This window comes from Miscanthus floridulus, chromosome 16, assembly GCF_019320115.1.
Source record: "Miscanthus floridulus cultivar M001 chromosome 16, ASM1932011v1, whole genome shotgun sequence".
In the NCBI taxonomy this organism is placed as follows: domain Eukaryota; kingdom Viridiplantae; phylum Streptophyta; class Magnoliopsida; order Poales; family Poaceae; genus Miscanthus; species Miscanthus floridulus.
This window is the reverse complement of record NC_089595.1, coordinates 118,838,804-118,851,462: the sequence shown is the minus strand read 5'-3', so window position 1 is coordinate 118,851,462 and position 12,659 is coordinate 118,838,804. Positions and strand designations below refer to the sequence as shown.

At 48.7% G+C, this 12,659-nt stretch overlaps 2 protein-coding genes across 2 annotated transcripts; both read left to right on the top strand.

Annotated features, from left to right (window-relative positions):
* The first annotated feature begins 1,008 nt into the window (after positions 1 to 1,008).
* Positions 1,009 to 3,523, top strand: LOC136511391 (phosphatidylinositol 4-kinase gamma 4-like). Its single transcript, XM_066505464.1, has 2 exons — positions 1,009 to 3,046; positions 3,125 to 3,523. Exons 1-2 carry the CDS (start codon positions 1,676 to 1,678, stop codon positions 3,521 to 3,523), a joined length of 1,770 nt encoding a protein of 589 aa, XP_066361561.1. The 5' UTR covers positions 1,009 to 1,675.
* A 1,561-nt stretch (positions 3,524 to 5,084) lies between these two features.
* On the top strand, positions 5,085 to 11,698 carry LOC136511390 (F-box protein At3g07870-like). Its single transcript, XM_066505463.1, has 3 exons — positions 5,085 to 5,116; positions 10,223 to 10,258; positions 10,300 to 11,698. Exons 1-3 carry the CDS (start codon positions 5,085 to 5,087, stop codon positions 11,696 to 11,698), a joined length of 1,467 nt encoding a protein of 488 aa, XP_066361560.1.
* Positions 11,699 to 12,659: the final 961 nt, after the last annotated feature.

Genomic DNA, 12,659 nt, shown 5'->3' with positions numbered 1-12,659 from the left:
TTTGAATTTGGGTTCCGCAATAGGTCTCCTGTGAGACAGCTTAAGACCCAACCCTCATCCGTCGCCAGAGGGGTAGAGAAGAGGTGAACCTGAATGTGGGCCACACATATCGAGTCCACGCCAACGTACAGTTCACATTGCTACATGAGCCCAGGGAGCGAGTTTGCACCTATATGTGCTAACATGACGACACCTAGAACCAAGTATAAGGACCCGGCAATAGTATTTTCTAAGTTATAGATCGAGATGACACCGTGAGTCAAGTTTAGAAAACCTAAAAATATTTTTCTTAAGTTGGAAAACTAGAATTACCAAGTTCAAGGACTATTGTGAATTTTATTATTTAAAAATTAAAATAAAAGGTTAATGGAAATTATGTATTTTTCTATTAGTATCGTGCAAGGAAAAACATTTATGCAGTGGATGACCTTTTTTTGATAAACCGTGGGATAGTTTTTTTTATATGAACCGTGAGATAGTTTTTTTTTTGAGCAACAAAACCGTGGGAAAGGTGTTAGCATCAAACGAGAGTCCATCTTTGGTTCCTTTCACAGGAAGCTAGTCCTGGGCCACAGACCAAATAAATATACATCACCCCGTATGTGTGGCCCAGGTCCAGCCCAACTCCAGCAAGCAGAGCCCCGTTGGCCGTTTGAATTGCTGTTTTCTTCCACGGCAGCGCGAGCGCGCGACGTCGCGCGCTCGCATGGCGCGCAACCTGACACGGCAGGGGCGCTTTGACGTGTCGCCATGCATCCTCTGCCCTGCCCCTCGATTCGCGGCGCACCAGGGGAGGGACGGCCTCACACAGAGAGTGGCTCTCTGGACACTGCTGCGCCCGCGCGCGGCTGTGTGGCTCGCGCCGGACGTTAAAAGGGAGAGGCAGCCATGGCGCGGCGTGCATGCCAAACGTCCAAACCAATTCAGAGGCTCCCCCCAGGCCGACAGACAGACAGACAGACAGCAGGCAGCAGTCCAGGCCCTAATTTCGGCTGCCCCCAGGCCGGCCGTTAGCCCGTTACTAGCTCGCGATCGACAGGGAGTCAGGGACGACAGGCTGCCGTGCGTGGCCGGCTGGCCGCCGATCGATATAAGCGGCTGCGGCGCCTCCCTTCCTCCTCGGTTCTTCCCCTTGGTGGTAAGGACCCATCGTCCGCCCGCCTCGCGTGTCCCTTGCGCTCGCCAACTCCGAGCCAGGGACACCGGGTGAGGTTGCCCTTGCCCACACCGTCGTCTTGGATCAATTGTGTTTGTGATGTGGAGTACCATCCGTCCCTTCCCGTCCCCGTAGCCTCCTCTGCTGCCTGCCTGCCCTGCCTTCTTCTTCCTCATCCCTGCCACTGCTACGTCCTGCGCCTGCCGATCCATCCCAACCGAGGCAAGGGGATCGTCGGTCGGAGCTAGGGCGTTTATTTCATTCCGGGGCAGAAAGAAATCAAACATCGTAGCCATGGAAGAAGCTCCACGTCATTCCAAGTAGTTACTTTCTTCAGAGAGCGCGCGCGGTGCCGGCCGGCAGAAAGGTTTTGTTCGTTGCATTTCAATTCATCACAAGGGAGAAGGCGCCTGTTGGGGTTCCACCAATTCGATCCCATCGCGCCACGGACGGATCGTCGCGACCGCCCTCCTTGTGCTGTACAAGATCGAGACGGAGGGACGACAGGATCGGGCCACGATGTCGTCGGCGGCCGGGGCCACGGTCGTCTACGCGGCGAGGGACGGCGGCGAGCTCGACCTCCTCCCGCTGCGCCCGCCGCCCTCCTCCTCCTCCGCCGGCGCCGCCGCCATCATGATCTACCTGACGGCGCCGGGCCTGGCGGTGATGCCGATGCGGGTGATGGCGTCCGACTCCATCGCGTCGGTGAAGCTCCGCGTGCAGACGTCCCGGGGCGTGACGGCGCGCAAGCAGAAGCTGGTCTTCGACGGCCGCGAGATGGCGCGCGACGACGGCCGCATCCGGGACTACGGCGTGGCCGACGGCAACGTGGTGCACCTCGTCATCCGCATCCCGGACATGCGCCTCATTACCGTCGAGACAGTGCAGGGCGGCAAGTTCAGGTTCCGCGTCGAGCCGGGGCGAACCGTCGGCTACGTAAAGCAGCAGATCGCCAAGGACCGGCGGCTCCACCCGGCGACGCGCCCCGACCCCGACGAGCAGCGGCTCGTGCTCAAGGGCGAGGACCTCGACGACCGCCACCTCATCCACGACGTCTGCAGGGCCGACGGCGCCGTCATTCACCTGCTGGTGCAGCGCTCATCGTCCAAGATCAGCGCGGCCGAGGCCGACGACGGCCAGGACGGCTTCGAGGTCTCCATCGTCGCGCGCGACGCCGGCCAGCAGTTGCCACGACGTGACGTCGGGATCGAGCCCGTCGTCGTCGGCAATCCAAAAGCGGCGGCGGCGCAGCTTCCGTCGGCGGTCCGTGACATGATCGACGCGGCGGTCGCCGGGATGGAGAACGGGAACGCGCCCATCATGTCGTCGGAGGGCACGGGGGGAGCCTACTTCATGCAGGACGCGACGGGGCACCGGCACGTGGCAGTGTTCAAGCCGGCGGACGAGGAGCCCATGGCCGCCAACAACCCGCGCGGCCTCCCCGTGTCGTCCACCGGCGAAGGGCTCAAGAAAGGGACGCGCGTCGGGGAGGGCGCGCTCAGGGAGGTCGTGGCCAACATCCTCGACCACCCACGCGCCGGCCGCCGCCGGACGTCGACCGCCGACGCTGGCGCGCCCGGGTTCGCCGGCGTCCCGCCGACCGCGCTCGTCAGGTGCACGCACAAGACCTTCAGGCAGCCAGAGGCGAGCCCGCTGGCGCCGCCGCCGGTGCCCAAGCTGGGATCCATGCAGGCCTTCGTCAGCAACTGCGGCAGCTGCGAGGACATGGGTCCCCGCGCGTTCCCGGTCCAGGAGGTCCACAAGATTTGCGTGCTGGACATCCGCCTCGCCAACGCCGATCGCCATGCCGGCAACATACTCGTCTGCAAACACGACGACGGCGGCATGTCGCTGGTCCCCATCGACCATGGATACTGCCTCCCTGAGAGCGTCAGTTCTTCTGGTCCATCGATTTCTGCTTTCATTTGCATTGGTTGTTCTTCATCTTGGATTAATTCGTGCATGCAGTTCGAGGACTGCACGTTCGAGTGGCTGTACTGGCCTCAGTGCCGGGAGCCATTCGGCGACGAGACGGTGGAGTACGTGCGGTCCCTGGACGCGGAGGAGGACATCGCCATGCTCAGGCTCCACGGGTGGGAGGTGTCCCGCGAGTGCGCGCGCACCCTGCGCGTCGCCACCATGCTGCTGAAGAAGGGCGTGGAGAGGGGCCTCGCCGCCTTCGACATCGGAAGCATCCTGTGTAGAGAGACGCTGACCAAGGAGTCCGCCATCGAAGAGATCGTCCGTGAGGCGGAGGCCCAACGCGGAGGAGGATGCGACGACGACGAGACTGCCTTCCTGCAGGCAGTCTCGGAGACCATGGACCGCCGCCTCGACGACCTATCACCGCGGCCGGAGCCAAAGTGATTTGAGAGAATTGTTAAGGCTGGTGTGTGTATGTATGTGTGTGTCTATATATATATATAGTTGGCTATAGAATAACTTATTCTATAGCCACTTTGAGTTACGATAATTACTATGTTAATTTACGATATTATAGTAACTTCTTACTAAGTGGTTTACTATAATGTTATGGGAAATATCGTCATGTGTTATAGTAACCCAACTGTCGTAAATATGTATTAACATTATCATAAATGGAGGTGGCTACAGAATAACTTATTTATGTAGCTGGCTATTGAATATACTCTCTCTCTATATATATATATATATATACACGTGCTATTCTACACCAAGCTGTTTTACTTTGCAAAATTAAGTACTATTTAGTAGTCGTGTTTCAATATTATTCAATATTTTCAAGGTACTGGGTGTACTGAATGCGGTTCAGTAATACTCAGTATTTTTTAGTCACTTTTGGCTTATGGTGTAGAATAGCGCTGCCGTGTATATATATATATATATATATGTATATATATATATATATATATATATTTATATATATATATATTTATTTATTTATTTATCTTCTCTACATTTTTGAAAAAGAGTATACATGATATATACCCTTTTCCAAAAAAATGTAGATAAGATAAATAAATAAATTTATATATTGAGAATAAGAGAAAGGGTTGGTGAAATTAAGGAGCATATATACAACGTGCAGTGTGTGTGTATATACATGCTACGTCGCATATATATTTCTAGTGTTATCTGATGCCATCGCCATGCTCCCGTAGCTATCGCGAGAAAAATCTAGTGTCGCCGAGGACATGCATGCCCTGCACTCGCGTGCGCCAGAGGTCAACCAGTTGGCCAATCCTATTATCGGAGTCACCGAGGTTTCGACGGAGTGTTTGTCATGTCAGCATAAACTGTCTGCTAAAACAGCTATAACTTAGCCACATAAAGAGACATAATTAGTCGTAGCGGCACTAAAGGGAACTCTTTCTAATGGCTTACAAGGCATACGACTACGTGTCGACAGCCCAAGTTGGCCATATGACTCAGGGCCTATTTGGTTTACGTTTTGGACCTGGCATGGCCAACTAAGTTTAGGTAGCTAAAGACTGGCTTATGCGATGCAAGATGCACTTGTTTGGTTACATCGAATGTCTTAGCCCGCATTATAAAGAGTGTGTTTGTTTGTCCGGTTTGCTTTACGTGTCACCTCATCTTTCTTCAGGTAGCATTACCTCTTTTTGACATTATGTCAAACAGGTGGTGAGCACAATGTCGCAACCATGGGAGGTTATCCCTTGCTCGGATCCTAGGATCGAGGTCGCTCGTTGATGATGAGGATGGAATGCTCAGTGCCGATGAGGACTACAACATCTGCATCACTTCTAGTCGCTCGATGACACCGAGGATGGGTAGCTCGATGACGCAACGATGCAGGAGGTAGTGAGAACCATGAGTTGTTCAGTTTCGTGCGTCGCTCCATCTCCTTCTGTGTAGGTGCCGCCACCCTTGACAAGCCCGACCACCGTCGCCATCATCTCCATGCTCGTCCTCGACTAATGCCACTATGACCGTCTACCACAGACCGAAGAAGGGAAGGTGGGAGCCGCACGTGGTCGCCACCTGACTCTGCCGCCCTACCTCCCCATTGCGGAGTGTGGAAGGGAGCGAAGGAGGGAGCCACAAGGTACGCGCGTGGGCATATGGGAGGGACTGCCGGTGGAACTGAACCTCGTCCTTAGCCAAGTCTGGCCAACTGGGAACAACCACCCTTATTGTTTTTGTTTCCCATAAGCCTGAGGGTGGTGGGTGACTTACCTAGGCTAGGCTTTGGAATAAGCAACCAAACAGGTCGAAGTGGCTTCTTGGTGCCTGGTTGGAGGTTGGCTACTCAACCAACAACCCCATAGCCCACTTACATTATGCCAAAACAGCACAAAGGAGACAGCTCAATTAGTGACTTAGAATTGAAACGCGTCACTAGTAATATATTAGTGACATGGGTAAACGAAACGCGTCGCTGGTTCGTTGCTGTCCATGCCCAAGAAACAAGATGCGTCACTAATGACAAGGTATCAGTGACTCTTCCCAAGAAAACGCGTCACTGATAACAACACCTGTTATCCGTGACTCTTTGCAAGGGAACGCGTCACTTCGGACCCGAAAAAATTATGAAGTTGGGTTAAGTGAGAGGTCAAGTCCGGACCCCCCTCGCCTCCAGCTCTCCCCCGTCCCCTCCGTCACAAAAAAGAAGGGGGAATTCCTTCTGTGCCATTAAAAAAGATCGCGATGCCCTGTGTGTCCCTGAAAAAGTTCAGCGGTCTTCAGCACCACTGCTCTAACTTTTTTGTGTCCTCCATGCCACTGCCGTCAGTCTGGGCTCTAAGACCGTCAAACTGCAGGTGTGAAAAGTCAAAAATACCCTTAAGTCTAAATATGTCATTAATTTTTTTGAACATCTTAACGACTTCAAATGAAAAAACTCAAAACAAAAGATCAACGAGCCTCATGTTAGTTTTGTCTCTGATCTTGATAAGAATTTAATTTGGGATGATATCCTTCAACATTTCATGTTGTAAGCGGATGATTATGATGATATCAACGATGATGAATTGAAGGAGCTAGTTTGAAAGTGGGCTATGAAGAAGATGGCCACACAATTCCAGACTTGGAAGAACTCCCTATACACAAAATACGTCAAGAAGAACCTAACGCCCAATTTTAATACTAGGGGCCCGCTCGCGAAGTTGAGGCCTTACTGAAATGATTTTGTACAGTACATGACATTGGAAGAGGGTGAGGAACGGGTGAGAAGGAACCAAGAGAATGCCCGATAGAAGGTATACCACCATGGCATGGGATCATGTGGCTACGCGACTGCCATTCCCAAGTGGGAAAAAATGGAAGTGGACATTCTTGCCAAGGGCATCACACCAGAATCACTCAATTGGCCTAAATGTGCGAAGAATTGGTTTTTCGCTCATGGGGGAAGACTGGACCTAGAGACCGGGAAGTTGATTCATGGCTCAAAACTCGAAAGAGCGACACAAAGATTTTCTTATGCTCTACAAGCTAAAGCTATTGGTGAGTTCAGGCCTAATAGAGAGAAGGATGAACTGACGTATGCCATCAGGACTGCTGAACACAGTGACCGAATGAGAGGTTTAGGACGAAACATTTCTTGGGAGCATGGTTTCTCTAACGACAGAGATACCTACAGAAGCCTGCAGAGAAGGAAGGATGAGGAAGCAGCGTGGATCAATAGGTTGGAGGAATATGTTTGTGAGTCACGGGAGGTGTTGCTTTAAGCATAGGAGCGCGAAAAAGACATGCAAGCTAGAATGCAGGAGGAAATCATAAAGCAAGTACAAATAGCAACGAGTGCCCAAAGACAGGCATCAGATCCAGGAATCAATATTAATATTAGCCCCCCTGACCAATTGAAAAGCAGCTGCGCTTTCACGGAGTTGCCAAATCAAGATGACGCAATGTTACGTTTCCTCATGGATGACATCACTGCACCGTTTACATCATGTGAGCTACATATTCCAAAAGAGAATGCCACAATCATGGTGGATTTCGGTGTTTTTTCTCCTCCAGATCATACCAAGACACCAAGAATCCATGGGGCAATAATACCACCTGGATATGTTAGCGTCTTAGTGGATAGAGTTAACAAAGATTTTAGTGATCTAGCTCTTGACATTCCAGGAGGTGATGGGGAGAAGACTCTAGTAGAAGCAGAGAAGACATTCATACTATAGCGCAAGCACTACATCATTATTTCTAGGGTCTCTAGTCCACCACCGCTTCCTCAACTGCCAGACAATAGGTGCGGACAAAAGTGAACGAAATAATTTTTTCACTAATTTTCTTTTGACATGCATGATTAATAATAACAATTTCTTATATCTAATTATTCTTTTTTGTACTCACACAGCAGGGCCTCCGCCAACCTAAGTTCAATTATTCAATCTCTAGATCATTATAGTGCTCCGGGCAATGATTATGCAATGCCGTCACCACCGCCACCTCCAAGGAGGTCTCCAACGCCTCCAAAGAGGTCTCCAACGGCTACCCCGCCTCCCTTGATGACCAAGAAGCAGCCAGCTCCTAAGAGGTCCACCCCGCAAACAAAGTTGTTAGCCCACCAGCCGACAAAGAAGAAAGCCTCCTCTAATCCAGTTATTCCCCAAAAACTATCTTACGAGAAAAGTGAAAAGGAATTAAATGCTGCAGTACAAAAAGATGTGAACAGTTTCTTCGAAAAAGTAAGAAAGCAACGAGAAACGAGGGAGAACCCGGAGAAACCGTACTTCTACCTACCTTCAGATCTTCTAAGAAAGAAGGTGGACCAGAAAAAGCAGGAATCTCAAAAGACCCTATCAAAATCGGACTACGACTGCTCTTTCACCAAGTCATTTGAGGCGGCGCAGAAAAAGACTAGAGCAGGGAAAGGTGTTGCATAACTCAAATAACAATCGCAACAATAAGTCCCCCCTCTTGTCATTCGTAATGAATATGGTTCAAACTTAGACTTACTGGACGTCGATTTTGAGGACCTGGTTCGATTTTACGAGGATACTGGTTTGGACCTTGCCCAAGTGCTCGCTGAAGGACTATCTGCTTCGAAAGTGGATCCTTGGAAGAAATTTGAACATGGAAAGAGTCTATACAACCCTGAGGCCTTAGGTGAACTGGGTACGCAAATGTACCTGCTAAACAAGTGGTACATGGCGGCATGTGAACGGGGAGAGACGACCTTTGTTTCTGTCAGAGTTAGAAACCAACATTACTTTCGTGGCGATGACGTTATATATGTTGAGTTTTTAGAATTACACCAACTATGCCACCTGGACTCTCTCGACAAAAGTCTCATTAGCTGCTATTGTCTGTAAGTGTGATTATTTTCTACTATTAAAGTGTATATATATAAAGCTACATGTATATATATAAATTATATATTCTCACACTATATTTTTATATATGCAGATATGAGATGACAGAAATCAGAAAGAGAAAGGATAATGATGTTGGTTTCGTTGATCCAAATGTCGTATTCAAACACCATAATCCCCCGCCTGAATGGAAAGTTGAACTCGAGAAAAATCTCATGAGGTTCTTAGTGAACCAATAAAATAAGAACATACTCTTCCCCTACAACTTCAAGTGAGTGTTAAATAATTAATGTCGATCATATGGATATTTGTTCAATTATTTGCTTACTAGCTAAGCTATATATATATATAGATGTTGACTCTAGTTAATGTCGATCATATTTGTGTATAAAAACATATACAACAATCACTGGATATTGATGGTCATCGATATGGCCAATAGTCGGTTGAGCATCTTAGACTCGTTAAGAAAAGAGCAAATAGAGTACCAAGACATGATAGATATTATCCAAGGGTAATTTGGTCTCTCTAGCAACTATATATACCCCGATCTCTTAACTGCAACAATTATTAAAGGCTAAATTAATTTTTTATTTTATTGGGCGCAGTGTTTGGAAAAGTTTTATTGAGGAACACCACATGAAACATTGTAAAACGCCACTGGATGTAATCGCACACAAAGTAAGTACTAGCTACATTTATATATATATAATTCAATTAACACCATGCATGCTTTCAATTCATCGGATCTTTTTTTTCTTGTAAAAGTGGGTTCTGAGGCAAGAACAGGGGACCAACTACCGCGGATACTATGTTTACGAGTTCATCATGGCGTACTAAAAAAGAACTCCTGAAGAGATCCTCAAAGTACGTTATATAAATATATTCATATATTCACAATTTCTTTTATTGCTCATATATATAAGTAATCACGTGACCAACATATATATATATTAATACTTTTCCTTTAACTTTTATTGAAGACTCCATGGTTGAAGAAAAAAGTCATACGACGTGATCAACTGAAAGCAATTCAAGAGACCATAGCAGGATTTCTTAATGACTAGGTCTTAAACCCCACCGGCGAGTTCTACAATGACATGAACGAAACATGGAAACCAAATCAGATGGAGTGAATTTGTTATCCCAAGGATATAATAGAATATACAATGCAAGCTTTATTTGTAATATATATATATATATATATATATATATATATATATATATATATATATATATATATATATATATATATACACACATACATATTATATGTATATAAAATAACGTACAATATATGTATATGCATGTAATATATACGTTAGTTTCATACTTTTGTACAAAATGTTCGAACATTATAAGCGTGTAGAATACGTATATTATTAGCAGCGTAGAATGCGTATTCGAAAACCTATTCAAAAACCAAAATGAATCATCAATCGAAAATAGAAACAAAAAAAAGAAAAAAAAACTTTAGTCCCCGTTGGTAATACCAACCGGGACTAAAGGGGCGTCCCACGTGGCCAGGCCGGGAGGCCTCTTTAGCCCCGGTTGGTATCCTTTAGTCCTGGGTGAGAAACCGGGACTAAAGGAGGGGTCCTTTAGTCCTAGATTCGCGCTGCCGGTTGAAAAACCGGGACTGAAGGGGTTTCTCAACCGGGAGTACAGCTTGTTTTCTGTACTAGTGGATGAATCCGAACCGAATTAAGATACTCCATTAGAGAACCTTCAGCAATATGAGATGAATCCGAACCGAATTAAGATACTCCATTAGAGATGGAGTTGTACATGACTTGCACTTGTATAGGATAATAACGTACGTAGACGTGGACGACGGCAATGTGCATGGAGATAGATGGAGGCTTGGAATCCATATATATGGAGACGTGGGCGTGGGCGTGGACGCGTCGTCTCCAGATTCCAGAAACCAATCTGCTCGAAAAGCAAGGGATCGGATCGGGAGAAGAAAAAAAAAACCGTACCGATCATGGCGTCGTCGTCGTCGTCGGCGCCGGCGACAGAAGCGACGTCCTCTTCGTCGTTGGACGACCTGAACGCCGACGTGGTGGCCGAGATCCTGCTCCGCCTACCGTCGGCGTCCGTGGTCCGGTGCCGCGCCGTCTGCAGGGCATGGCGCGGCATCACCAGCAGCCCGGGGTTCGTAGCGGCCTACTCCCGGCGCCGGCCCCTGGAGCTCGTCGTGCAACGCCATGGTGCCAACGGCGTGCTGGACACCATCCCGCTGGCCACCCTCGACGAGGCCAGCCGGCGGTGTCTCCACCCCGGGTACCCCTCCCCCAATATCAACGACTCCAACCCTGCCACGGGGTGGCACGCCGACGACGAGTACACGCTGATGGGTTCTTGCGGCGATCTCTTGCTGTTCGAGAGGGACCGTGGCATGGGTGGCAGGCATCTCTGGGTCTGCAACCCGGTGACCCGGCAGTGGTCCGTCGTGGCGCTGCCGCACTGCAGCGGGCTGACGCTGCCCTGCGGCCTGTACCTCCACCGGCCGTCCGGCGAGCACCGGCTCCTGTTCCTCGCCAACGACACCTGGAGCGACATCACCGGGCCGGCGTCGCACTACGTCGGCTCGCTCGAGCTCGACGCTGCGCAGACCTACCGACGAGTAGGACCGGCGCTTGCAACCGTCCATGTCTTCAGCCAGGCCATAACAACCCATTGTCTTGATTATCACGGCAAGCTTCACTGGCTCGGCCACCCCGAGGTGAGGGAGTCGGACAAGATCCTGGCGTTCGACACGGTGTCCGAGACGTTCCGGCGGACGATGCCGCGCCCGCCGTTGTTAGGGACGAAGCAGCAGTACGGCGAGATGCCCAGCCTGTCCCTGCTGGAGATGGACGGGAGGCTGGCCATGGCAGCCACCCCCGATGATGCAGGCTCCTCCATGCGCATGGACCTCTGGGTGCTGGAGGACTACGACAGCGACGACGGCGAGAGCTGGACCTGCCGCCACCGGATCGACCTGTCAGCCCTGTCGTCACCGACGACGTTTCTGCCTCGTCCATGCTGCTGGGCTATGGACGCTAGTGCGTTGTTGGGGCACGGTAGTAACAATGGCGATGTGATTCTTTTGGGAGACATGGCGAGTCTTTCAGTGGTGCTGTACGATCTTAAGGAGAAGAGGGTGCTCAAGCGAATTCAAGTCGTTGTTGCTAATAAGTTTGGGCGGTGCACCCACATGAGGGCTCTTGTGTTCAGGGATAGCCTTGAGACACACGGCTTCTTCCCTCTTCACAAGCCAACAAATTCGTCTATGTAATCTAGCTGCCTTCTCTGTGTATCAGTGCACCTTCTCTGACTAAAGTCGTTTATTTTGCGTGTATATATATAAATAACCAGTACGAACTTGTTATAAATAACCCGTACGAACTTGTGTCTCCTGTTTCATCATTAAAAAAAAAGTAAATCTCCACTAGTACATAAATGATTTTTACATGCGCCTTCTATTTTCTTCAAAAGCAGTTTACGTAGCAAACCGTTTTTAACTAATAACTCTGAGAGTGAGCTTACAAACCATCTAGAAATACGGGTCAACTAAAAAGAACCATCCCTGAAAATCCGGCTTTCAAAGATGTCAACCGCCTCTGAAAATAAGTGTTTTGTAGAGGCGGTTTTGCTAAGTCCATTGTCCATAGAAATTAATTTTCAAAGACGCTTGACTAAGTGAAGCGTCTTTAAAATAGTTGCAACACAATTAAATTCATATTTTTTTTCAAATGAAGTCAAATGAAGATAAAATTTATATCAAAATTATAGAGCTCGACGAGATAAACTTTTTAGTTGATTTAAGGGGCTCCTTGATGAAGAACTTGACTTTATCCCATTTAACACAAAACGACTTCAAACGGCTTTAGAAGCCGGTGGAGAAGTCGTGCTAAACAAACGATGTATTAGTTGGTGAAGTGAAGCCATGCTAAACAGGGCCTAAGTATTACAAACTAGGAGGACTCAAATGAAGCTCCATTAATAGGTTTTCTAATTTCCCTGCCAATAAAAAGCTATTAGCTGGCTCTATTCGCTAACCTGCAAATATTGGCACTGATGGACAAAATAAAGCCAAAGTAATCATAGTTGTGTCGTCTAACTCAGGGTATATATACCACTACTACATACATAATGTCCATTTACTAACGACCAATGCAAATCTGATTTGTACAAGCGGTTCCTCAATCTTCTCTCCTCGAGCGTCTATAGAAATCAATGGAAGGTATGCAACCATC

Bases quoted from the DNA above. Each gene is read 5' to 3' on its own strand.
- LOC136511391 (XM_066505464.1), top strand. From the start codon at position 1,676: ATGTCGTCGGCGGCCGGGGCCACGGTCGTCTACGCGGCGAGGGACGGC. The intron at 3,047-3,124 runs GTCAGTTCTTCT...TCGTGCATGCAG, and splicing joins GATACTGCCTCCCTGAGAGC to TTCGAGGACTGCACGTTCGA.
- LOC136511390 (XM_066505463.1), top strand. From the start codon at position 5,085: ATGACCGTCTACCACAGACCGAAGAAGGGAAG. The intron at 5,117-10,222 runs GTGGGAGCCGCA...GCACTTGTATAG, and splicing joins CACAGACCGAAGAAGGGAAG to GATAATAACGTACGTAGACG. The intron at 10,259-10,299 runs GCATGGAGATAG...ATATATATGGAG, and splicing joins GACGTGGACGACGGCAATGT to ACGTGGGCGTGGGCGTGGAC.